Genomic DNA, 26,674 nt, shown 5'->3' with positions numbered 1-26,674 from the left:
CAGATAATCAGTTCACCCTCATTTGAACATGTTCAAATGCAAGAACTGTGTAAGTAGGCATTCCTGGAAAATGTTTCTGTTCATGACTGCAGCTTAAATGCAATGGACATTCAGTTTTATTCCATAGACAATGAAGTACAGAATTTCTCAGACAATTAAATGATCAGACATAAGGAGATGGAGTTACTGCTACAGAACGGATAACCTGACTTGTAGGAGAATGCCTAGCTAAGCACTCAGGAGATTTAGGCTATAGGCTATCCAGTCCCTGGTACAGCCCTCAACCTTGTAAGTGCTCTTGTTTCTGAAGACCAAGGCAGATTCATGCCTGGCATTGGAATGCTTGAGAAGTGTCAGGAGAGGAGACAGCAGATTGGGGACAGTTAATTTCTACTGCACACAGTCACAGACCTCCAGAGCCACCTCCTGCTATGCTGCTTAGATCACCACGAATTTGCATTTTTTGAATGCATGCTTTATTTATCCTTTTCATATTCATAGGTCAAGCTGGGTTGAAGCAGTGTCACATTTTTCTTTTCCTTTTCATTGTTCCTGAATAAAATGCAATTGATTTCCCCCCCCCCCCCTTAGAAAAAAAGAAAAGAAAAACAACCAGCAATTGACCAAAAAAGACAACAAAGCCACCATGTCACTTAGTTTATTACTCCTCCAGAGTGGCTGAGCTACCTTTAAGGCAGATCTTGTAGAATTTCCTGCTAATCAGGAATATTCAAACATTTGAAATTTGCATTTTTGTTGCAGTTAACATTTCCTCTTAGCCCTTTTATTATATCCAAAAGCAGGAAAGAAGCACATCTTTGTAATGATATGATATATGTCCCATATGATGGACATAGTGTGGAAAGTGGTAGCTCCTGTTTTATCTTCCATTGTAAACTAAGGCACAAACTTGCTTAATTTCGACTACATGTATAACCTGGGGGAAGGAAGAAAGGAGGGAAACCCAAAACATGTAAAATCATATATTTCAACTTAGACTTCCTAATAAATAAGCATAAATTATCATAACACAACTCTTACTATTGTAATACCATTATTTCTACTGTGAGAGCCAAAGTAATTAATCTACGTATTTATGATCCTTGTCTATGATTAGTTTTCTGTCACAGGATGTGATAAACGTGTGCTGTTATGACTATGTTTTATTTACTAATATTGTCCTAAGAAGTGCTGAACACTTCCTGCTGAAGAAGCTGAACAGAGAAATCCATGAAGATATCTTTCATTTTCCATGACAGTGAATGATGTTTCCATATATAAACATAATAATAGAGTCATTACACATGCACTCACATTATCATCACTGCTGTGCGTTCAGTGCTATTCAAAACAAGGCAGGAAGCCAAATTTTCCTAGTTTCCATTTTGATTTAAATTGTATTTGTAATAAAGAGATTTTCACTCAATCTAAATGCAGTATCATCCTGGTTCAACAAATCTCCCCATTTCTTTTTTTTTATTATTACTATTTTTCTTTTATTCTAGGTCACTCGGTCCTGATACAAGTGAAATTTTCCTCTGGTGGTGATAACAGCAGTACTACTCAATGAACTATAACAAGGGCTCTAAATGCATCTCCTGTAGCATGCCACAGTGATTTGCAAAAGTGAGAATAAATCAAAGCAGTGAAGAGATGCCATGTTGAGCCAGAAGCTAAATGTTGCATCTTGTTGCATGAGGCTAGGGGTAGAACAGATCCTGTTTTTCTGGCAGCACAATATCTTTGTGCTTGTTACCTCCAATCCAACCCCATTAAAACAATCATTCAGAATCTGCAGGAAATTGTCACCTCTTTCTTTCATGCAATGGCAGCTGGTATTGGTGCCTACACACATTTCTCATTTCCTTCAAGATTTTCAACACACACAAAAAAAGAAACTTAATTTATATTAAAAAATGTGTCAGCTTACCCTGAGGCTCAGCATGGGCACCAGGGAAAAAAATGAAAGATAAATGCCTCTAGGTGAACTGGCAGAGGCTCTAATTCTCCACTCACTTTACTGCTACACAGTATGCATCGCATTAATCATTTCACATAGGCAGGCATTTAAGAAAACTTCAGCAATTTAAAATAAAGATGCCTTACCCTAAACTTAATAATAATAAGACTGTATCAAGCTCAGTTCACACATACTGTATATCCTAATGGAAGAGATGTAGAATAATACTGTAATTCTCTGTGACACAATTTTTATTGTTGTTTCTTTTGCCTATACAGCCATGTCCCCTCTTGTGGGCATTTCCCGTGTGTGTATGTGTACATATATAATGTTGTCATTTGTCTTATTCAACTGCTGACATACATAGGATGTTTTCTACCTTCCACTTTTCTTGTGTGGCTGGAGAAATGCATTACATGATCCTTGTGAACTCCATTATGCCTCATTCCAACTTGAGTATAGATTTCTCTAACTTCTGTGCTGGGGGAGTGAGGTAAGGAAATACATTTCTTGTTTTTCTAGCTTACGTAATTCATTAATTTTTTAATATTGTCTCCTCCCTAGTTCTAAAATAATTTGGTGCTCTACATGCTTAACTGTGCTGAATTGTAGAGCCATAGAATTACCAAGGTTGAAAAAGACTTCCAAGATCATCCAGAACAACTGTTTACCTGTCACAAATACTTCCCCACTAAACCACGTCCCTTAGTACCACATCTACACATTTCTTGGACACCTCCAGGGATCGTGTCTCCACCATCTCCCTAGGCAGCCTGTGAGGAGAGTTTTGAAATGGGAACAGCAGGTGAGAGCAGCTGACCAATAGCCAAGTGAGGAATCGCAGACAACAAGCAAAGTGTGTGAGACAGTGTTAACAGGTACAAAACATGGCAGAAGCAAACCTATCCCAAATGTATGCACGTGAACAAGTGACTTCTGACAGGATAGCATGACAAAAGAAGTTCTCATCCCTTTCTGTAAAACCCATGTGGCAAGATACCCCTCTGAAGTGCTGCCTACTAGCTCTCATGGTATAGGAAGGACACAGGAAGAATTAGGGGCTTCCATGTTGTTGAATGGCTATGATCTCCCTGGGAGCATAGTATGATAGTACATATGACTGTATAGCTGCAATGGATGGCTGCAGGCTTTTTGGGAAAGACAGGCTGTTGTGGTGAGGTGGGCAGTTGCCCTTTATGAGTGAGAATGGCAGGAATACATGTAGCCCTGCATAGGGGTAGATGGGTGGATGAGAAGCCAGCTGTGAGCTGATCAAGATTAGTAGGTAAAAGTGTTTAAAGGTCAATTAAGACAGGCACTCTGCAGGACTTCACACTTATGAACCAGGAATGACACACACACAAAAAAGAAAACACCACAAAAACAAAGTGCACAAGAAGTGAAAGAAAGGACACATGACCCAGGACCGCATGACCTCCAGAGATCCCTTTCCATGCCAGCAAATCTGTGATACCCGTGATTCTATAACTTTCTGCAGTCCATTCTTCAGTGCTCATGAAGCAGCGTAGCATTTAAAGGACGCACAAAACTTTTTCCCACAGTTCCAGTTACCTCTCTCAGGACATGCATTTGCTGAGTGCCAAAATTTCTACAGTCTCCTTAACCTTCAGAAAATATTAGCTTATGGTATGCTCTGCCAGTACCTCTGCAGAAACAGCATGCTTAAATGTTGCCTGCTTTGGTAGGTCAAAAGGAATTCATTGAAAAGTGTATATTTAAACAGTATTGCTATGACACAAAAGGTGATGTGGATGTGTGCGCAGTTGGAGGCTAGAAGTGCAAGATCAGAACACCAGGAAGGAAAATGCTTTGAATGGCTGGGCATGATTTAAACAGCAGGAATGATAGTATTGCCTGCAGTAGTAGTTTGATCACACATAACAGTGAGGTGCAGTTCTTCATTTCCTTTTCTCTCTTGCCTTTTTCTTCAAAGTTTAGTGATTTGTATGTGTTTTCAAACAGATGTGGCTGGATTCACTGCATCACTAACTGAGCAATTAGAAATTGGTCCTTCAGTTCTTTGAAGGAAATGCTAAGGATTGGATTCAATTCTTTAGTTGGCATAGGATGGTATTTTTCCACTAAAGTCAGTGTTGCTGCTTCAGTTTACAGCTTGAATGCCACGGAATGGATAGAGTACAGGAGAATGTGAAGAAAAAAGTATAACTTGGTAATATCTATTAGAGAGTTGAGAAGTACAGTCTAGAAACTTTCTTCGTTGTAGTGAAATTGAACTCCTCTTGGATCAACTGTTGAATATGAGTTGCACATCTTTTGAAGGGTCTTAGAGAGATTCTTGGGTCCGCAGAAGAATACTCCAATGCTATTGCTGTAATCACAGTAACAACAACAAAAAAAAACATAAAAGCAGTAAAATGGATAAATTGCAACTTTTGACAGCCTCGAGCTTTGTATCAGTTGAAATAAAGCTTTTGAATTGATTTTTTTAAGAAATACACTTGAAAAAAAATTGTATTAATATCACAAAGTACTATAGTATAATTATTGTAACACTGCAGTGTTTATTATGTCATATTGATTTATTTATTTGGATAGTTGCATTGGAGGTCACAAATTATTTTAAATCATGGTTCTTTGGTTTTGATTGTCATACTCTTTTGATTGAGAAAAGCAAACATCTGTTTGGGCTGGAAATTTAGAATGCTTTTTCTCCATACGCATTAATACTCTCTTTCCCTAAAAATGCATAAATCGCTCAGCTATTTCTGAGTCATTGTTTTGCTGTTGTTGCATGTTTCTTTGGTTGGGTGTTTCTCTTTTGTTTCTTTATAGTTTTTATTTATTCACTTATTTATTTTAATGCTTTACTGTCTGTGGACAATTTTTTAAGTGGCAGATTTAAACAAAAATTGTAAACAGTTCTCATAAAACAACAAGAACTTGACAACAAATGTTTTGTCGGTAAGTGCACAAGCATGTTAGAAAGAACTGGAAACATGATTCCTTGCTGGAGAGTGCTTTAAAGAACTGGCTTATAAGTATACAGCACATATTATTTTGAAACATATATATGTGGACACAGATATGCACACATGCTGTGCTACTGGGGGAAGCTGAATCTACTTAGACACAATGTAAGTGGTAAGTGAATGTGATTTTCAAAAGGTTTTTGCTCCCTTAAAGGAGTGGCTGTAGATCTGATTTTGGAGCCGTAGCCGTAGTCCTCAAAAGTAGTGCCCATATAGCTCTGGTTCTCGACTACATTAGGTTCAACTTGCAGTGGTATACTCCCATTAATATGCAAAAGACTCTGTTGCACAATGGGAAACTTGGTGGACTTAGATGTAGGAACTCAAAATATAGTTTGTTCATACAAGCTAATTGTTCTATTACACAGTATAAATTCTTGAGCCTCCTGTAAGTCAGAGCAAGGAAAGGTAGGATATTTTTTGTGATTCAGTGTACACAAGGAGTGCAGTGTTTTCTTTAAGAGGTCAAAATTGACAAATAATGCATACATCTATGTTCAGAAGCAAATACAGATTTTTCTGCCACTTAGCACTGGCTTTCTAAGGAAATATCACAAGATCCAGTGTGGAAAGTTAATACCTATCTCCTTCCCCGAGCATCAGAAAAACAGACTTTTCTCAGCTGTACTTAAAAAAGTAACAAAATGATTATGTTTCAACTATAACTTTAAAAGCTCTGTTTTTACAGCAGAACCTGTATAAAAGGTCTTTCAAAAATCATGTTTTCTACCCTTGGCCTCTTTCTATTTTTAATCTTTCCTTATTTCCTGATTGTATTTATTTTGACCTCTATCAAATAGTTTTTCTATTACTGTTATTTTTGCAATTTTATGGTATTCTTGTAGCTTACTGTATTCTCTTTGATCTCCTCCCTTTCAGCTTTTTCTTGAGTCTTTTTCATCTTTAAAAAAAAGTTTTCTTTCTTCTTTTTCTTTTTGTATCTCTGTCTCTCAAGTGCAAGCCTTTATTTTGCTTTAGCAGGTAAATGTTTGGAAATCATAAAGAGTCCCAAGGATTCTGGAATCTTCTACCACCGAACACAAAATATTTCAAATTCTTGCTTCAAAGGCTTTCAGGAACAAAGAAGCTTTTCTCAGGCCACTAGTGAATCCACCAAGTTCAAATGAACTGTCTTTGCCAGCAGAGATGAACTAATAACAGAACAGCATAGTCTTGCAAGAGTAGCCAAATATGTTCAGTGAACAAACATATCCTTGACATCATAAGAAAAAAATCACAGTTTATCTCTTTAATAACCATCTTCAAGGGAAATTAATGCTACTTTGTCCTTTGTGCAGAACAGTAATTGGATTGTGTGTTTCAATTATATCTGGACAAAGGCCAGGATATTGAAATACTTCTAAATATTAGATTTTCTTGTCCAAAAATTAGATTTTATTGGCATTCTCTTTCCGAGATTTCTTCATTAAAAGCTTCATTAAGCATAAATCTTCTTTCCACACAGCAAAAAAACTAAATTATTTTAAAAGGGTCATTTAGAAAGGTTTGCCCTCCCCTCCTCCCACTGTTTATGCTGAGAGACGAGTTACCTAACAAGGTTAGAAGCCAACCTGCCTTACCTAGGATGGTTTTCAGCTAGCTGCTTGAACTCATTGTCCCAGTTTGGCCTTCCATAGAAGGTCTTCTGCCTCAAACCGGTAATTACATCCACCTTCTCATCATAATGCAGGCCTATGTGAGTAGCCTAAAGACAAATTTGCAATGTAATAATTTTAAAATCAATAACGTGTACTCAAAGTAATAGGAGAAAGCAATAACACTGCTTCTCAGTGAAAGACAGGAGTATTAATAAAGAAAAGTATAATTATCAAAAGACAGTGAGGAAAGGAGATAGTAGTGCAGAAATACAAAAAAAGTCAAAAACTGCCTGTGACCTCAAAGGAATTCATCTTCTTGCGACTAAATGTTTGATATGAGTAGGGATCAAATACCTGGTTTTAGTACCTGGGCCTAATTTGATCTGAGAAGAAGCCACTGAAAAACAGTGCTCTCCCTCCACAGTCCTGAGGTGCTCCAGGAGCAGGAACAGCACCAGTGTAGGTGGGTAAGCAGCACAGCTCTAAGATTTCTCCTGAATCACATAAGGAACAGCACGGGGTAATAAGGCAGTGCTGACAGGACAAAAGGGTGTGAAGGGAAGGAGGTAACGTGACGGAGCACATGAGTGAAGAGACTCAGCCGTCTCAGCAAGAATAGTTGTCTGCCTAATTGACTTTTGGTCTGATATTTGCTCAAGGGGGAGGCAAAATGTTGACAGCTGGAAGGTGAGGGCAGGTTTGTGCTTTATTAAGATCATGAATAGCTTCTTTCAGAACTTGTTTTAGGTAATACCCTGTGATATTGCTGATCTAATAAACAGACTATTATGACTGCTATATACTTTACAATAAGAGATTTTTCTGAATTTTGTGTACATACCTCATTCCTTGACAGGAACCCTAATTTTTAATATCTACTACACAATCCTTACATTCAGTGGAGACAGCAAGAAATAAAATAGTAGAGTAAAGAGATACCTGTGAGAGTTTTTGACAGATGCCTAACTTTGATCACAGTGTGATCTGAGTTTGGTTTGAAAAAAAAAGAATCAGAGAGAAATAATCAATTCATTTAGGTCTAGGTAAGGACTAAATAAGCTGAATTAAAGCTACCTACTCTAAAGATTAAGTGCCACTAGGTAAGATGATCCAGTGAAATTATAGGATGGTGAATTTAAGGACAATCAGAGAAAATATCTTCTCAAACAGTATTAATTGGTCAATGGTTTTTTTTTGCAAAAAATGTTTTGAATGCAACAGTGTTCAAAATTATGCTGGATGCATACACAAAAAACATAAAATATAATATAGTAAAAATAATAAAATTATCTGATGCTTTATAGTTCAGTGCAAAAAAATGCTAGAATCTGTTTAAAGAAAGTTCCAAAGACACATGGAAAAAATGGCCTTTCGCAAGATTCCAGAGGCTCTCTGCACTTTTGTTTGTTTGGAACACCTGCTAGCCAGGGCTACACAAGACAACATACTGTACTGGAAGGATCACCAGCTTGTTTTCTCTGTTCCTGTTTTTCTAAATGTGAGAGGGAAACAACCTGGTGTCTTTATATTTACAGTTCTTTGTCTCTCTGCTTCATCCATCATTCATTCAGCTGTTCCTGTTCCTTATGTCACCATACTGGAAGAGCAAGGTACATTAACTCAGACTCATAAGAGTTTCATTATTACCTGACTTTCGTCCCAGCCAGTAAGAAATATGTGATAACTTAGGAAATCATTTTTCCCATTTTCAATCATTTTTGTTTCCAAAAGGAACAGAAGATCAGCAAACCACTCAAATGTGGATGGGTCTCGGCAAATCCAGTAAAAATAAACCTGTGAGATAAAAATAAAGAGATTTAGTAAGAAGAAAACTTTCAATGAAACTTCCTAATGATTAGCACGAGTTATTAAACACATTATGTACAACTCTCCACTATGAATTTAAACATAATAACACATTTTTTCAGAGATGTAGACGTTCTATCATTTACAAAATTTTATTTTCATCTTCAAGATTGAGCATTCATGTGTTAGCAAAGATAGGCAGTGTACAAGTTTCCTATTTTCCCCTGCCAGTATTTCTTAATTTAACATAGAATACCTAGTCCTGCATTTCTTGTAAATAACTTTATTATCCTTTGGAACTTTATATTGATTTTCAGTTATAATATAAGGGGAATTTCAATTTCATTCAGCACTGAAGCAAGGAATTCTTGTTTCTCAAGATGCCACAGGTTAACAGTAGATGTAGTCAAAAGGTATTAGTTACGTAATTCAAGTCAAAAACTGTACAAAAAAGCCGAGAGAACATACCTAGTTGCTTTTTTAAAGAATGTCTGGTTTAAATTGGAGCTCATAACTTCTAGAAAAAACATTAAACTGTAATTTTAAAGTTGCCAAGGAGGTCTAATGAACTACTGTCCCAGGATGTAGTTTTGTATTGGTTAAAGACCTATGAAAAATTCAAATAGTTTTTCTCATCCACACTTCTCTAGCTTCATCTTCCACGTGGTGGATATTTTTTTAATGTTGTATGTTGGAGTGGAGAATCTATTATTAAAGCTTTGCTCCCCAGCCAGAAATTAGAAGCTAGAATCAAGTTGTCCTATAATCTTCTCTTTGGCAAACCAAACATTCCTGGAATCTGTTACTAAGAGGCTAGTTTTTCCATTTCTTAGTAATTTCTGTGGCTTTTTTTTCTATATATTCCTTCATTGCACTAACAGTCACAAACAAACCAGAGTGTTTCTTATTTATTGGGAACCTGGTAAAGGGAAATGTTTGCATGGAAAATCATATCTTTCAAACCAGATGGTCAGTTGCCATTCATATGAGTATGAGTCTTTCTATTTCAAGAATCCTTGCCATGTCATCTTCAGGTGGATCAGATAAGACTCCCCTAAACCCATATTCTGCTCAGTACTTACATTCAAGTGGTCCAGGGACATTTATGACCTCTCCAGAAAATGTGTAATCTATTGTGGTCAATTATCTTAACTGCATATAAAGTATCTTTTAATTAATTAACAATGTATGGTGTCTGGAGTCTGCTAGGCACTATTGTGATGCTCAGATGCACCACAATTATAAGAAAAATTTGATTATCATTCTTATTACTCAGGTTCTATAGCTTTTGCTATGCAATCCATCATTCTTTTTATTTGATCAGAGGGTACCAGACATCCAAACATCCAGTATCCTAAGCACAGATGCACACAGGGAAAAACATCTGGAAGCAATGTGAGTTCTCCAATTCAAGAGTCTTCTGCATATATCTCCAAGGTTATTATGTCCTTCTAACAAATCTGAGGTCCAATCTTTTGAAAAAACATGGTTTGCATATACTGAGTGGAGAATTTGTGAAGCCTAACTTGAAGACCTAAAAGTTCTTCCCTGTCACGTACACTTCCATTATGTGCTTAAGGACAACAAAGCTAATGTAAATTTTCTCTTTGGGGAAATGAATGCTTCTCCATCTGGAGGCTAAGCAGCATGACTGAATGTAAGATGTTGTTTGCATCTTTATGTTATCATGGAAAAAGGAAAAGGCAAAAACAACGTGGAAAATTGCTAAACAAGGATATGTAGCATAGAGAAATTTGGGAAGAAGGATCAGTGTTGGAAAAAGCTCTTGTTTCTCTGTCTGTTTCTTTGCTAAGGACACAATGATTGACTACTGTCAGTCATCTTGTCAGCTCATAGAAAATGAGCCTCTGTGGGCAATGTAATTTTGAGTGTAATTATTTAAGTAGTGCCTCTAAAGGGATACTTCACAAGCATGAGGAAAGCTTAAAAATACACAGTTCTAGGTGATAAAGGAATGACATGGAGGTCAGCTATAAAACTATAATGAAGAGATGATTGACACTATTTTTATTATAACCATGATTTTTATATTGTTGCAAAATCCTTTAACTTCCTTCAACTCTTCTCTATTTGTGCTCACCAGGCTTCTCTGCCTTTTATTATAGTTCAGTATAAAAGGTAATCTTTAAGGTCTGTCCTCAATCATTCTGGGGAACTGTGAAAATTTGGAAATTGTAGCCCATTTCCATAGGACCAATGAAACAAAGATTCATATTAAATGCTTCAGAAGTGCAAAAATTGGAAAAGAAACCAGAAAGTTATAAGGATATTTCCCAAACTTTCTATAAACCAAATTGCCAGACTTTTGGTAAGATGCTGGAAGAAAAATGTGGTAAAACTATGCTTCACTGGAGATTTGGTGAGAGAGCATAACAGTGATTTGAGATGTTTCTTAGATCTGAATATGCTATATGAGTCCATCTGTCGTTTCTGTAGGAAATATAAACAAAGTACAAACCTAGGAGGAAAAGATACAGCATTCACGGTTAAGCAGGATACCTACAGTCCAGAAATAGGATTGTCTACAGAACTTTAGTATGAATCATCTTGGTTGTTTGCTTTTTCCCATTCTATTTCAATGTTTTACTTAAAAAATTGCTTTGCAGGGGGATTGCTCCTGATTTGCAATGGCATAGGTTAAGATGAAAAAGCAAGCCTGCTGACTTCATAGCATTTCATTTTTGTAATCAACAACAGCGTTATTTAAATTAGCAGAAATACATAATTTGTAGCCTTAACATTTATTTAGTTTTTTATATTCAAATCCTAAAGTCCCTGCTTGTTGGACATCCCTAGCACCTTGAAAATGATGCCACTGAGTGCTGTCAGTCTGTATCACACTGTGGCTGTAGATTTGTAGTGAGAAACATTTTCCCCCAACCTCTACTTGATCGTCTTATTTCTGAAGTATTTTTAGCAGTTCATTCTAAATAAATAAGTATTTAGTACTTGTGTATGGAAAGGAGGCATGTGCTCCTAAAGGAATAATTAATTGTGTTCAGGGTAGCAACTGGGAGCACGTAGGCAGAGCTGAGCACCAAGCACATTCAGGGAAGGGGAAAGAAAAGCTAGCTGATGAGCTGAGGTAGCATGGTCCTGAAAATGGAGAACTATTTTCTAACATAGATTATGGAGCTTGAAGGAGTGATTTTAGCTGATTACAAACCTAACTATCACCGTAGCAGCCAGTTCGACTGAACTAGGTCAAGCTGCCTCTAGCAAAGTCCCCTTGAGAAAGAATATCACTTTCTGAAGCAGCAGAAATTCCTTAAATTCATCACTGGTGCAGTTCTGCTGAAGCTGTATCCATTGCACTGCCTCTAAGGTTTTCATGTTAGCAGTAGAGAGCATTAGCTAATGAAGAAAGATTGTCATTCTAAGAAGTATTTTTGACCATGATTATAATCTTAGAAAGAAAAGAGAGTGAATTAGGCTGGCCTATGGATAAAAGGTCTTCTCTTATCTTAGATCAATAAGGACTTCTAGTATAATAAGCTAAAATAAATGCTGTTTATGAAGGAGTCTTCCTTTCTTTACACTGAGTACCTATGGCAAAGCACGGCATATAACATGTATAATTAAGATACAATAAACACGCAATAAAATTCATCCTCATTAAAATTGTAGAATAAAGCTAGCATCAGTGCATTTCTACAATTAAACAATTATTCTGAATCTAGTATTTTTTTATTGTATGCCCAATAATATTAACTGACTGTGCATTTATTTAGAACACTTAAAAATCTGCTTCAGATTTATGTTTCATTAGTCTCTACCCACCCTACCTGCATCAACTACATTCATCAGCTTGATGGCTTACCCAAGTAAACTGTCTTAAATTTTCCAAGTGCTCTTTTCACAAATTGAGTTAGATGCAGTATTGCTATTAATCAGATCTGTAATGCAGGCGCTTGAATTGTTGCTTATTTCTACAGTACTTTACTCCCTTGCAATATGTACATATTTATAATTTATTTTCCCCTATTCTGAATTTTGTACAGCAGACAAGAGCTCTCATACTTCTTTCCTGTAAGGTGGAAGAATATATTTTGTAAATCATTTTCTACATTGCCGAAAGTCATTAGTAATTACTTGCTGATGATCATCTGTCTGTTTCCCTGTGCTCTGAAGATGGAAGGAAGCTGTGACTCTGAACAAAGCCATCTTTTCACAAGTGAGGTGTAAAAGGTGATGAGGTCAGGGCCACCCAGAGAGGCACCCTCATCTCTAGCTCTTGTTGCTGTCCCTTAGACGTAAGACACTCAACAGCAAAACCCTCCTGCACTTGCAGCTGGACACCTCCCTGCAAAACCTCTCCTGCTCCTAAATATGCCATGCTGCTCATGGGCTGTAGCAAACCAAAAAAGTTCAGAAATCTCGCTCAGCCATGTGAATTCATCCAGAGGGCCATTACAGCTAAAGCACAGCAGTGACAGCAGAGGCACATACAACATGGCATAGGATTTGGAGTTACAGTGGCAGCTTGTGGCCTTTCACATAAATATAGGAAAAGGCTCAAATTCATACTCCTAAATTTGAAGCAAGAAACTTAAACTGCTTAAAGATATCTCAGGTTGCTTTTAACAGCTAAGATAGACCAGCTTTTCAGGCCTTTAATCCAAAATGTTTTGCTGAGAAACTGATGATCCGGGGTGGACCTCAAAGTGGAAGGTTACCTCAGACAGGGATGGTTGGTCTAAAGAAAATGGAAGAGATTAAGTAGTTGGACAGTTGTTGAACTCACTGCCAAAATATGCCGTGGTTGCCAAAGATCTACATGGGTTTAAAAAGCAACTAGGCGAGGTCATGGAAGAAAAATCTATTAAGGATTATTAAACAGAACAAGGCAGCTCTTGTATCAAGACATTACTGAACTTGCTCAAAGGCAGTGTGCATTAAAGAAGTATCGCTATATGATTTTTCTGTCTGATGTCTCTCATGATTTTTCTCTTGGTGCTCATAAACAGACAATATTGAATAAAGGATATGGGGCTAGGTAGGCCTTTGGTGAGACTCTTTGTAATGTCTTTATTTTCAGTAAAATAGGAAGTGCACATTTGCTAATAATCGCATCTGATGAATCAGTACAATTTTATTGATTTCAACAGCAATTGGTACAAAAAACCATATCAGTAATATGAAGAACAGATCATTTTGTGCATAACTAAAGGCAGAAGAAACTTTCTAGCAGCAGTTCCCTTCTTAATCACTAAAAAAAAGATAGAGAAATGAAGGCTCTAAGGCTATTTAATTGGGAAGAATCAATTAGATAAATGTGCACTCCTTTCAGTTTGCTGTTTTTGTTGATGTTTTTTTTTTAATTATACAGCTACAGACGTTATAGAAGCTATGAGCATTTATAACACAACTGTATGTAGGCAACACTAAGAAATATTAGTTCAATAAGCGTAATGATAACTGTACTCAAATCAAAACTAAGTTGTTAAAAAAAAAACCAAAACACAAACTTTTATTTATTTCCTTAATAGACATTTCTATGGTACTCGGCAGAAAGAGAGCACTGAATGCTTTGTGGAAGATTAAATTATTTGTAATTATACCACAAGTGGAAGATTTTAACCAATGGGGAAAAAAATGTTGAGCAACCATGAGATTAATTGCTCTCACTAAGATGACCACTAAATTTTTTAAGGAATGCTGTGAACTTCCCCAGTACCTTTCATCTAGGCTTTCAAAATACTTTACAAACACTAATGTAGCTAAGCCTCATAACACCTCTGAAAAATAAGCATCACTATTCCCACCACACCAATAAGGAAACCAAGATATAGATAAAGGATATACAGAAATCATTATACTTTTGCATTTCACATGAATTCAAGAAAACCAAACTCTATAGCAGAAAGCTCTGGAAGAATGCACCATGCTTTTGCCTTGTAGGCACACTTGCCCAAGGTTCTCTCACAGCTATATATCCTGAGGTATACTATACACTCAGTGTGTAGTTAAATTCACATCTTTTCCCCTTAAAATAACAACAGCGATGATAATAATAATGTTTTTACATGCATGCATATACAATATATATAATACACATATATGACACACATATGTTCATAGACAGAACTCCTTCCAGTAGAAGTGATCATTCTGATACAATGCAAACATTCGCAAGTAGACTTCTTTTTACATCTAGCTCGTATTTTCATTTTTATTTCCCTCATTTCCCTTCTTTCTCAGTGTTTTTTTCTGCCTCAAAGATCCCCCCGGCAATCTGAACCTGTCCTCATCTCCTCAGTTACTGAAATCCCAGATGCTTTCATAGTGGCAGCTTGTCATTAAGAAGCCAATTTTAACACTTTTTTATTTAAAAAGATCAGCCCCTTGGTCCTGCAATCAGCTCCATATGTACTGACCCTCTCGGATATCTGTCCTTAAATGTGTGATGCTGAGCAATTTCTGATTCAGCTTTAATGTTGGAAAACCAACTAAAGGAAGCTGAAAGAAAAGTCAGCAAGATATCAGTAGCCATGATGGATAGAGAAGAACATGCTTAAAGCTTATTTTTTTTTCCTCTGTTATCTTCTTATCCCTCACCCTGCCTCACTGAGTATCTCTCCTTCACCTGTCCTCTCTCAGTAGTGCCTCATCCATCCTTAGCAGAAGGTGTATAACAGGTGAGTACATCAAGAGTATGTTAGCTTCATTGGTGCCATCCATTCCTTACAGCCTCCAATATATTCTTTTCAAGAAAATAATTAAAGTTGTTTGCAAGCAGAAACATACATCTTGATATATGCATCTCATTCAGATCTCAAATACCTTTTTTCATTCCTTCTGCAGGGTGAGAAAAGCAGCTGATGGGTGCTGAAAGCAGCATTTTTGTCAAGACTGGCATCCCAAGGGCCTGCATGAGACCTGCACCTGGGCATAGAGCGGGCATTGCCTTCAGTGCTCTCTGAGATGACCTCACAGGATTCATTTTGTAGGAGAGGGGACAGTTTGTCTTTGAGCTCTGTTTATGTGTCTACCTATGGGAGTTACTATGTATTTGTCTCCAAGTACAATTACGATTCTTCAGCTTTTACTAAAACCAGTGCTTGGGCTGCCTTATTCCTCAGGAAATAACAGGGAAATTGGGAAAACCTACCACAGAACAGTTCCTGAGGCAGCTGGAGAGTGAATGAGTGCATCTGATGGCAAGATAAAGCACTCAAGTGAGTCTCCAACTCTGAATTGCCTCTGCAACCTGGAAAATAGATTTATTTGTGGAACTCTTTAATAGAGTGATAAACTTTCCCACTTACCTTCTGCAGCACCAATACTGTGTGAGGATTGCAGCACTTGTACCAAATGGATTTTAAAATAGAGGCAAATGGTGTGACTCCTATCCCGGCTGCAATGCACACACTCACTCTGTAGCGAAAAACATCTGTGGTTGCAGATCCATATGGTCCATCCACAACCAATCTACAGCAACGAAACAGTCAAGAATCAGCAACATATAAAGCAGTAGAAAGGTTAAAAATTTGTTGGGCTACATGTTTTGAAAACAGAACTTCTGTTAAAATAAAAGAACTCTATGACTAAGCTGGCGCATGAATAATCCGTGCAAACACATTTAATTTTCATTGGGTGTCACTTAATAGCAAAGCAACTGTTTTTCTCTGAAACAAGAGAACAAGAGCACCCATGTGGGTCTGGGGCCTGGCCATCTATTTAAGCATGCAATTGCAATTTTCTGGCTTTCTGAAATGTGATTAGTCATATAATTGCATGTCCAAATTTAGCTGTGGAATTTGCATATTTAATTACAAATCACTGAAAAGCATCCTGTTTTAGAGCTTTATTTTCTGCATTGTATATATCAAAGTAAAGACAAACTGATTATATTAATTATTTTGAAAACTTCTCCATGTGTATTAAAGTAATAAAAGAGACAGTAAGAAAAAGGTAGGCATATGCAAGGAAACTAGTACTTTCTCAGCTCTTTCAGAACAATCAGTATTTCAGAAATACATTTTTGGCAGTAATACTGTACTTAGTATCTGACACAGAGGAGAAATTGTAAAGGAAAACATTTGTTTATATTGCTAGCCTTTATAATCAATATTACTGATGCTAAAGCATTCATTTTGAACAACATTGGAGATGAAAAAGATCATTAAATAATCAGATTAATTCCATTACCAACGTGGAATATAAATACATGCTGTGTTTTGAAGTGCTCTGTCCAGTCTATCTTTAGATAGTATAAGTGCTTCAGAAGATTGTTTTGGAATCCAACAGCAAGTGCAGGAAAAAAAGTATTTTTCTCCTTTCAGATTTCTGTTGTTTTATGCTTTTCCTTTTTTGCACCAATCATCTTAAAAGTCCAATTTTGATAGTATGAAAAAATATCCAGACATAGAAACAATTAAGTGTTTTATCAGGAAAGGAAAGCAAAATCACTAAACAATGATATAAACAAATATATGGACACAATGGATCTGAAAACCAATTGTTGCTTTCCCAAAGTGTACCTGAAATCCTAGCAAACATTTTCTCTTTCATTTGTATTTGCCAAATGGCTCATTTGAATTTCTGCAAGTGTGATGTAGCAAATGAAACAACAACTCAGAAATAACTTTTGAACATCTGGTCTCAGACAAAAACAAAATAAACTATTTTTAGAATATATCCTTAGCAAAATTATTGTCCAGCCCTGTGCTTTTTGTGCACTCAGAATTAAGAGCATACATGTAAAGAGTCTAAGAACTACTTTAAAATAAATGTTCTACATAGATCAGTGTGGTCTTTGTAGCAATTCACATTGTTAGTTGACTGAGAAGAAATAGATCTTGGAGGAATTTCAAGAGATTATTTAATCTCTCTGCATGCTATAAAACAAGATCAACTACATTTAATTAATTCCTTACAAATATTTGTCTAGTCCATCTGTTCATAAATCATCAGATGACAGAGATCCCATCATTGGTTTGGATGCATTTGTGTGCCCCAGCTATAGAAATTAGCCTAATGCAAAGACTCAGAGAAAGCAAGGAAAGAGAAACAAAGCTATACAACCCAGTCATTTGATCTAGAAAGGGTGCAGGAATGTAGGAAGGTAATTAAATAGTGACAAAAAAAAAAAACAACACTGCATTTTCATATGCCAAAAGAGGATTCAAAAATAGAGATATAGACTATTCCTAGATATGCTTTGGATTACCTGTCTATTTAAAATAGATGTATATTTTATTTTGATCTTCCTTTATTAATTACAATTTGCATATTTTATTTTTAGAACCTTACCTTATCATTTAGTTGCTATATAACTTCCATCTTTTGCTTGGTTTCTGCTAAATTAAATTTAATTTAATTCTGCTAAGTTATTTTTTAATTATAGCCACCAGTTTGTTGTTTATCTTTAGATACTCAAAGCTGTGAAAAAGATTTGTTTTTTCATTATTGCTAGCTTAACTATTGAAAGATTCTTTTATTATGTTGCAAGAAAGCAATTCAATGATGGCATTAGGCAAGCTAACAAAATTACAGAAAGGAGTCTTTATGTATAACATTGCTGTTTATTTCAGTTTTGCATTATGGCCAGCAACATTTGATGATGTTTTCCTCTTTCTCTCTCTTTACACTGGATGTCAGTCACTGTGGGTCATTTCTGCTCCTGTTCTACTGAAACAGCAAAATTCTCTTTCCAGCTGCCTTTTACAAAGGCACAGCTTTTATTTCTAATTCATATTAACTGACATAAAGCAAGAACTACGCATTTTCTTCTCTGTCTCCGCAGTCTGGTATGCCTCTGTAGCTTGATGGTGTTCATAAGCTTTTTAGAGGAATGTTCTTTAGCATCCAAGTACCACTAAATTACATAAAATAGTTTTACCTTTTGCTATTTGGTTTCACTAGAACCACCTCATCAAAAGCAATTTTCTGAAGTAGAAATAACTCCTTCAGTGTTAAGTCCTAAGCATTCCACTGTAATAGAAATGGTCCTGTACTGGACTGTTTCCTGTGCTGAAAATCCCCTCTATGACCACAAATTTCTAAATGGTTTGAATCCATCTGGTTTAGAGCCAGATACTTAGCAGATGTAAGTCTGAATGGCTGTATTAACTTCAGCTGAGCCCTGCTGACTTTCAACAATGAAAGATCAACATTTTGCTTGGATTAAGATGCCACAAGATAGAACTTGAGTGCTGATAACCTTTATATATTAGGACAGAGACTGAGTTGAGGGAGACTGATGAAAAGAAGCAAGGCTCATTTCTGTAGCCACAAATTATTTGAGTAACCTGAAGGGACAAATTGAACATTTGGGTGGTACATGATTGGTGCTGCCAGAAAGGAAACATTCAGAAAAATAGCTAGCAAGTAGCTTTTAGTGTTGTTTTAATTCAGTTTGCAATTCAGTTTAATTCAGTTTGCAATGTCTATAGATACAGATGGCAGAGATGTAAATAATAGCAATATATATGTGCATACATATATATAGACTTGGACTTGGATTATTCATTGGGCTTTCATGATTGCCACTGACCTAAGTTCATGACTGATTTTATTTGTAGGGGTTTTGTTTTCATATTAGCATAATAGCGTATTTCTGAACCTCGGACTATGATCTATGATCTGTGCCACAAAGAACAAACACAGAATTAATTAAAATGTTAACATTTATTTTTAAATGTAAAATTAACTCTTTAAAATGTATTGTTTGATATTCAAACCTTGGTAACATCCACAACTCCTTGAAAGTTTTTTCCTCTGCTCCAAAAGCCTTGAAGAGGGCTGCAGTCCAGTCCCCAGCTACCCTGATGTGAACACTGAAGAAGTCTTCCTCAGGAGCTGAGGTGAGGGTGAAGGGGTGCCACTCCAATGGTGAGATCGATGAGCACTGCAGAAAGATATACTGACCCGCTTCCATTTTAAAGCCATGCTTCTTCATGTGAAGCTCTAGGACTCCAGAGGAATGTGTCACCACCTGAAGAATAGTAAAAAAGTTTTACTTAATTTTCTGTGAGAAGAATAACCATTTTCATTGAACTACAGATGACTTATTAATCATCTGTACTTGAGCTCAAGTTAATTAAAATTGGAATGCACAGTCATGTTTAAGTATCTATAGATAACTGTCTAAATTTTATACTGTAGTGCTGTTGCTGTCCAATAATTTGAGAGTGTATACATTGTATAATACCTGGCAGCTCTCATTATGAGTCATAAGATGCAGAGTAAAGTCTTTAGCAGATCAATGTTTTGTTAACTTTTTCCTAACATGGAAGCTTTTGCAAAAGCCTTTGCAGGGATCTCCTGGAAAGAGTCTAGCAGAAGGCCATGAAAATAATAAATGGCCTGGAGCACCCTTCTTATGAGGAAAGGCTGAGCATCCTCGGTCTGTTCAGCCTTGAGAAAAGAAGACTAAGAGGTGATCTTATTAATGTTTATAAATATCTTAAGTGTGGGAGTCAAGGGGACATAGTTGACCTCTTTTCAGCAGTCTGTGGGGACAGGACAAGGGGATGGCCATAAAATTGAGCATAGGAAGTTCTGTACTGATATGTGAAGGAACTTCTTCACAGTGAGGGTGACAGAGAACTGGAACTATTGATTTGGCAAGAAGAAACAGGGTTGGTGGAGTTCAATCCTAGCATACTTTTATTAAGATGTAATCTCAGTTTAGCAGTTAGTTTTGTGTCGCGCATGGCATACTGAGATGCAAAGATCACAGTCACCCTGTGAAATCAGCAGCATGATTTATCCTGCATGCTTTTCCCTCACACAAGATAAGCCTCCTTCTGATCACTGGCTTGATACACATGGACTTTGCTGCTCCAATTTACTCTGCTGTGAATTAAACAGATCCTTAGCACACAAAGATGTTTGCAACTGGGACAAATTGGCACAGTTGTGCTGGTATCAATGACATTTTGACTATTTGTGCTGCCTGATAATAAAGCCCTTAATCTCCTTGGAAGCCTTCTGATTTGACAGTAAAAACCATATCCTGATGAAGTTGAGGGCCTCTATGCCATTTACTCCAGTGTAAGTTGCATTTAAGTTCTGCGGAAAGAAATGGTGTCTGTGCAGAAGTGCGTGATGGTGGAGCTTTGTGAGTCTGGTAGTTCATTAATCAAATTTGGTCCCATATGGAATAGTCTTATGGACTTGCTATTGGAATAAATGCAAAACTAAAATCAATACCTGGCTGAAACCATAGTAATGATGGAAGAACAGTTGAGTCTGGAGGTGAAAAATAAGATCATAATGTGGAGTAGATGTCTATAAAAGGGAAAAAGTAACACAGTGGAATCACTTTTCTTTTCACACAAACGTGCAACTGTGCTACATACCTTAGTAATGACTACCTCCTGTTGAAATCTCCAGAATCTAACAATTCTTTCACAGATATACAGCACCACAGGACTCACAACCCATTTCCAAGCCTGTAGAAAGTTTAATATTAAAAAACAATATTTTTTTCAACTTCAATAAAATTATGTTGTGTTCACTGTTTAAATCTGAAGTTAGCCTAAAATGTAAGTATTTGCTTTCTCTTCTGTGATTTTTCTTTTTTTTCATTTGCCTTTCTCACAGGAGTATTTCAGTTGCTACCGTAGCAATTCTAATGTTCTCATGGAATGGACATATGGGACTCTGTCACAGACACAGTCCAAAAGCATTGCTAATATCCATCTGTATTCCAGCCAAGAAGAGTCTTTTAATATCCATTCCTACTACGAAGCAAAAGGATTAATCTGTTTAGGAGTTAAATATAAACATAATTGGACCTAAAGACATATAGATGCATATAATATCACCCATCATAGGCTTACTCTTTTTTTCTCTTCAAAATCTAAAATAATCCAGATGGATCAGATCATATATGGGTACATCATATTGTCAGCTGTGTGTTTTTTGCAACTACATGCGAAGACATTAAATATCAAATATTCAATTAGAGAAATGGGATGTAATTCCATTTAATCCATTAGCTAGCTCTTACTTAAGGTGTTGCAGAGGATCGTTCTACTTTTTGTTGTGGACCACCAATGCAAAGTCCTTGGCTATTCAGGCTATTCAAGAATATTAGCATAGTACAGGTATGTGCTATGACAATAGCTTAGATAATTAGATGTAATGGAATCTTTGGAATAATAAATAAACGAAGTACATGTTTTTTATGTGTTTTGTTTTTCCCTCATGTTTTTTTTTTTTCCCCTAGGAGATACAGCTTTATTGCAGTTCAGTTACTCATACAATGCATTTTAGCCATCTGAGGACTCTTCAATGATATGACTATCAAGAGTAACTTTACTTATTGAAACATTGACTTTTCCCCATAAGCTGAGTAACAGGGAATATAAAGTATCTTTTATGAGAAGCAAGCTGTAAAATTATGTGGCTTTCTTAGGAAGTGATAAGAAAATGGAGCAGCAATTTCCCAAGTTTAAATTTTGAAAATTAAATTTTAAAAAATGATTTAATAGTAGGAAGAAACTAGTATAAGCCAGGAGATTCTGAGCTAAAGCAGAAACTCAACGCATCGGTTGCCCCTAAATACTACAGGTGTCTCTGCACAGTGGTTAATCTCAAATGTCTTGAATATATTAGCATACATCAAGGCACAATAATGATGAAACCTGTTTTTCCTTCCTTCCATTTGTGTTACCTGTAAATAAAAGCATGTGACAGGAATGTTAATGCTGCAGTCTCTCTAATGTGACAGCTAAGCTAAGATTTCAAATGTGACCCTTCTTCTCTGCAACAGAGCTTTCAATCCAAAATATCTCATGGCTGGTTTGAGACAATGAGGCATCTACCAGGAGGGCTGTGCCGCTAGACAATGCAGACTCCTGGCCATTTAATCAGAGCATCTGTATTCCTGCCCAGGTGGTGTTTCCTCCTCTGATGAGAATGAACTAAGCACGGTGATTGTATGGTAGACACTGTGAGGACAGAAGTTCAGATACACTGGGTGTAAAAGAAATGTTTAAAACACCCTCAGTAGGAGGAGATGGGCAGAGACATGTAGCCAGGAAGCAGGCGTAGATGGCTGAGGGGGGGGCTCATCTGCCTCAGCATACCTGAGGCCAGGGGAGTGTGTGCTCCAGTACCGCGCTGCACAATCCCAGCTGCACGTGCACAAGGCTGTCCCTTTGTCCCAGTTCTAAATCCCTGCCTTGCTGGTGCTGCCACATCTTCTGAGCCTCTGAATGGATTTTTGCCCATTGAGGCTTGCGGGCTGACACCATTGCACAGCACTCATCCAGCAAAGCCCAGTTCTAACAGACAATTGATGTACCATGCGGTATCATCACAATTCATTTGAAGTAATGTGACTTTGCAAGCACAGCCTTGGGTATGCAGGAAAGTGTGGCAAAGTAGGTTTAAGATAGAGAAATGGAAGTTCTCTCCAGTTAGCTTTATGATAATGAATGTCAAGACATGCAGTTGGAAGCAAGTTTGTGTCTGTATTCACAGTGTGAAGCCACCTATTGATTTTTATGGCGACACTGTAGCTGAAATTTTTAGAGAGGCATTCATTTTCTCATTAATATTCAGTTTGAGTAGTGGCTAACAATAGTTTAGTTTAAGAAAAATCTATGTCAGCCATTAACAGAGCTGCAAGATACTGAATGCTAATTTTTTCTCCTTTACATTAAGATTTCCTTTCATACGCTTTCTCTTTCTGGAAGAAACAACAAAAACTTGCATATGAGCAAGCTAAATCTTGAACTGTAAATGTTAAATGATCTTGTTTAGATGCTAGACATCTGACACACTGTACAAATCTGCTACTTAATTACCCCCTGTGGATTTGCAATCTTGTTGCAGTGAAACCACCCTTCTGTGGGACATTTTTCCTGCCTTTCATAATTTATTGTTTCAAATTCTCTCCGTTTTACCTAACTTAAGACATCAAGGCTGGATGATAGGAGGTATGTGCCCCAAAGCAAGGACATAATCTTATCTTCAGTTTAGTCTCCCTTGGTAATTAAGCTATTAATATTAAAGCACTATTAGTTAAAATAATAATAATAATTTGCATCTCTATCTCTCCTGTTTCACTGCATTTTCTGTATCTCTACTCCTAAAAGATTTTTACCTAGAGACCATATTTGTGCAATGAGATGAGCACATCAAGGCTATTGCTGATGCTAAATAAAAACAAAATGTAATAAAAAAATACAAACCTACCACTGCCAACAAAACACAAAACCCACAAAAAAAAAAAAAGGAAAAAAAGCAACAAAACTCAACTAACCAACCAAAACACAAATAGAGGCCAATTTGAAATAAAAAGGAGTGCTGACTTACTAAAGAATCTTCCAGAAGTATTAATTATTATTACTAACACCAAACTTTTACAAATATCTCTCCATCTGTACCTGTCTGTACAGATTATGTAGGAGGTAGGGATCACTGTCTTTTCAGTGCACGAGGGGAGGTCACAGAACACAAATGGGCAATTACTCTCAAAACATGACACTGAGTGCCAGTCACTAGCATCATACACTGCAGCCCCCTCATTCCTTATGACAGACACATGGCCTCTCACAGAAGGATATTAAGCTAAAAGCAGAAGACAAACAATACTCTTACCACAGGTTTGTTACCAGAAAACTGCGGCAAAGGGCACTGAGTGGTTTTCTCCCATTCCAAGTAGTGTTCTTTACAGTAAGTGATGTTGTGAAGCAGCAGACTGTGAGGTGTCTGAGCCCGGACTAGCTGACTTAAAACAAAAATATTTGTCAACACACCTCTTCGTAATGTCTCTGGACATGTGTATGTTTCATACTAGTACTTGGATGCAGACATGGAGACAACTGACAATCAAAAACAGGTCATTTCAAGACTATTGTACTCTCTTCATGTTTCCTTTATGTTTGCCATGACTTTTCAACCAAGTGCAAGAAATTTGTTATAATATTGGTATACACCAGTGCAAATGAAGAGCACAAATGAAGCTGTTTCAAAGAAAATGTACGTTCTATTTTCTGTGTCAAAATCAGAATGATTTCCAAATTCTTTGGAGCAGACACACTGACCTCCTCTATATATGACCATCTGGTACTGTTTAGAAAAACAATAAAATTTAATGGAGACAGACCTTCTCTTTCCTTTGCTGCTTTCTAAATGCATTTTTAAAAGCTGCAAATAAAGTTGGAGGACCGCAATTAGATGTGTGCTTTCTAAACATATTAAATTGTAAGTTCTTTACTTCTGAGATTGCTAAGGATGTGATTTTTCCAAACATATCAGTCTCAACTGCTCAGTTTTAATGTGTTTCAGCTGGTGTTTACTGTGGGTAGAGAAGTAAGATTTTTATGAGAAACGCTGTTTGTTTCACATGGTTTCTCTAAATTTTCCCTTCCATTCTCACTTTGACTCCACAACATAAGCCTGTCCTGCCTATTTGTCTTACAAGAGACAAGTGCTGCCTTCTTTTATGTGACAGTATCACCAGCTGCCACCAGTTTAGACAGAAGACAGAAAAGAAGGCTTGAGAGAACTGTTGCTTTTGTGCAGTCACCTGAGAAGGAGGAAGCACACAAAACCAATGACTTCCGAAGGGTTCTTCAAAGGTTGCTTGAAATTGGATCCTTACAGATTTAAAGGGGAGAATTAAGGAATGCTTTTTAATTAGACCAGGATAGAGTTTACAGCATTTATTTGAAGCTGTGCCTCTGAATCTTGGGACTAATCAATTGGGCCAATTCCAGGAGCCCTTCGAGGTTAAACTAAATGTAGCAGATCTCAAATAACAAGAAAGGAGGTGAGGAAAGTAACAGCACAAAGCATGGTGCCAGCCTGTTACCTGTCTCGTGATAACTCCATGCTCCCTGAAGGAATGGGTGTGAACACATTGCAGTGGGCTAAGAAGTTCCCACGTGTCAAAGAACAAGGGTCTGTACGTACTTCAGAGGCAGTCAACACTATGTGAATGTTTTATAAAACAGATGTAAAAAAGATATTGTGACATGTGAAAAGTATTAGTATAGCTTCAGGCCATATATACACCAGGTAGTTGGCAGGAAAAGAGCAAAGCACGTTTTGTTGAGAGCCTAACCCTCTGTGCACATTTGGGAGTTACCAAAGACTTAGGACTAGATCTACGTTGGTCTCATGAACACAGAGACAAAACTGTTGGTATTGTTTCATCTTCAATCACTCTACGTTGTACAGTCTAATGTTGTGCAATAATATGAATCAAAACATAGGGAGAAGGACTGCAAGATTTGCCTCAAAACTACACACCTTATCTGAATAAAAATGAGCATGTATATGGACTACTAGAGGTTCACAGTAACACTATTGAAGAGGGAAGATAAAGGAAAATTAGGGGAAGTGCAGAAATGCAGAAAGCTTAGCAAGCTTGTACAAGCTCTCTTGAAAAAATGCCTTACAAGAGCTATGAAGTTAAGGAGTATTCCTATTAATTGGAGCCAATAGAAAGTTGATCTGTAACACCCCCAGTTCTCAGAGATGGAAGTTCCTTCAGTCTGAATGTGTTGATTCTGCAAATCACATGACAGGGAAATAGCCAAAGAGTGTTTGAAAGAAAAACACAGAAAACACAGAAAAGTCCTTGGAGAAGTGGTGTGTACTAATCTCAGAAGGTTTTCATTTTGCATCCTGTCTCCAAGCAAAGATCTCAACAGTTTGTTATTAGAAAGTCACAGAGTGAAAGATTTGGATTGTGTTCATCTCAGACTTTTACACATATCTCATGTAGTTCATGCAGGTACTTACCCTGTACCATGGATTATTAAACCAATAAAGAAAACCACAAAGAGGTGGTGGGTATACCAGAACACCTCATAGCACAGCCTTCTGATGAGCTCTGTGGATGAAGTCACGATCAGAACAAAAGCCACAGTTATCATAACTCCTGTTACTCCAGCTATGGTGGTCAGTACCTCTCCTGTTATGTTCTAGAGTAAACATACATTATTACTATTACTAATATTGTTGTTCGTAGTAGCATTTTTACTTTGTTAATAATGTCACTGTTCTTACTATTATATATTATATCAAATTTTATGTTACATATTCAGAATAGGAACAAATTCAGAACAAGACTTTCAGGCAAGGCAAACCTCAATTTCATTTCAGAAAAGCATGGAAAATCATCCACCTGTTCTATTTCTGATTGGGCTTATCCCATACAGATTTATAAATGCTCACTGCCACTTATTTGTTTGAGGAATTGAAAGGAGGGAAATCAGGCAGTCCCAGTAGTACTTTTACCTGTTTATCTTATGCAAAAGCATCTCAGAAGAAAAAAGGAAACAGATGAGAAAGAAGATTAAGCTTAG

At 36.9% G+C, this 26,674-nt stretch overlaps 1 protein-coding gene across 1 annotated transcript in view; it reads right to left on the bottom strand.

Annotated features, from left to right (window-relative positions):
* Window positions 1-561: 561 nt before the first annotated feature.
* Window positions 562-26,674, bottom strand: part of NOX3 (NADPH oxidase 3) — a 38,646-nt gene continuing 12,533 nt past the window's right edge. The window contains exons 6-13 of the mRNA XM_048936559.1: window positions 26,109-26,290; window positions 23,958-24,087; window positions 20,705-20,797; window positions 19,082-19,335; window positions 15,665-15,827; window positions 8,217-8,363; window positions 6,552-6,676; window positions 562-4,310 (exon numbers count right to left, since the gene is read on the bottom strand). Of these exons, the coding sequence (XP_048792516.1) occupies window positions 4,184-4,310; window positions 6,552-6,676; window positions 8,217-8,363; window positions 15,665-15,827; window positions 19,082-19,335; window positions 20,705-20,797; window positions 23,958-24,087; window positions 26,109-26,290 (1,221 nt within the window). The 3' untranslated portion in view covers window positions 562-4,183. The remainder of the gene's footprint in view (window positions 4,311-6,551; window positions 6,677-8,216; window positions 8,364-15,664; window positions 15,828-19,081; window positions 19,336-20,704; window positions 20,798-23,957; window positions 24,088-26,108; window positions 26,291-26,674) is intronic.

The sequence above is a fragment of the Lagopus muta genome, chromosome 2, assembly GCF_023343835.1.
Source record: "Lagopus muta isolate bLagMut1 chromosome 2, bLagMut1 primary, whole genome shotgun sequence".
NCBI classification, from domain to species: domain Eukaryota; kingdom Metazoa; phylum Chordata; class Aves; order Galliformes; family Phasianidae; genus Lagopus; species Lagopus muta.
Note: the sequence above shows the minus strand (reverse complement) of the source record. Positions and strands in the feature narration are given on the sequence as shown.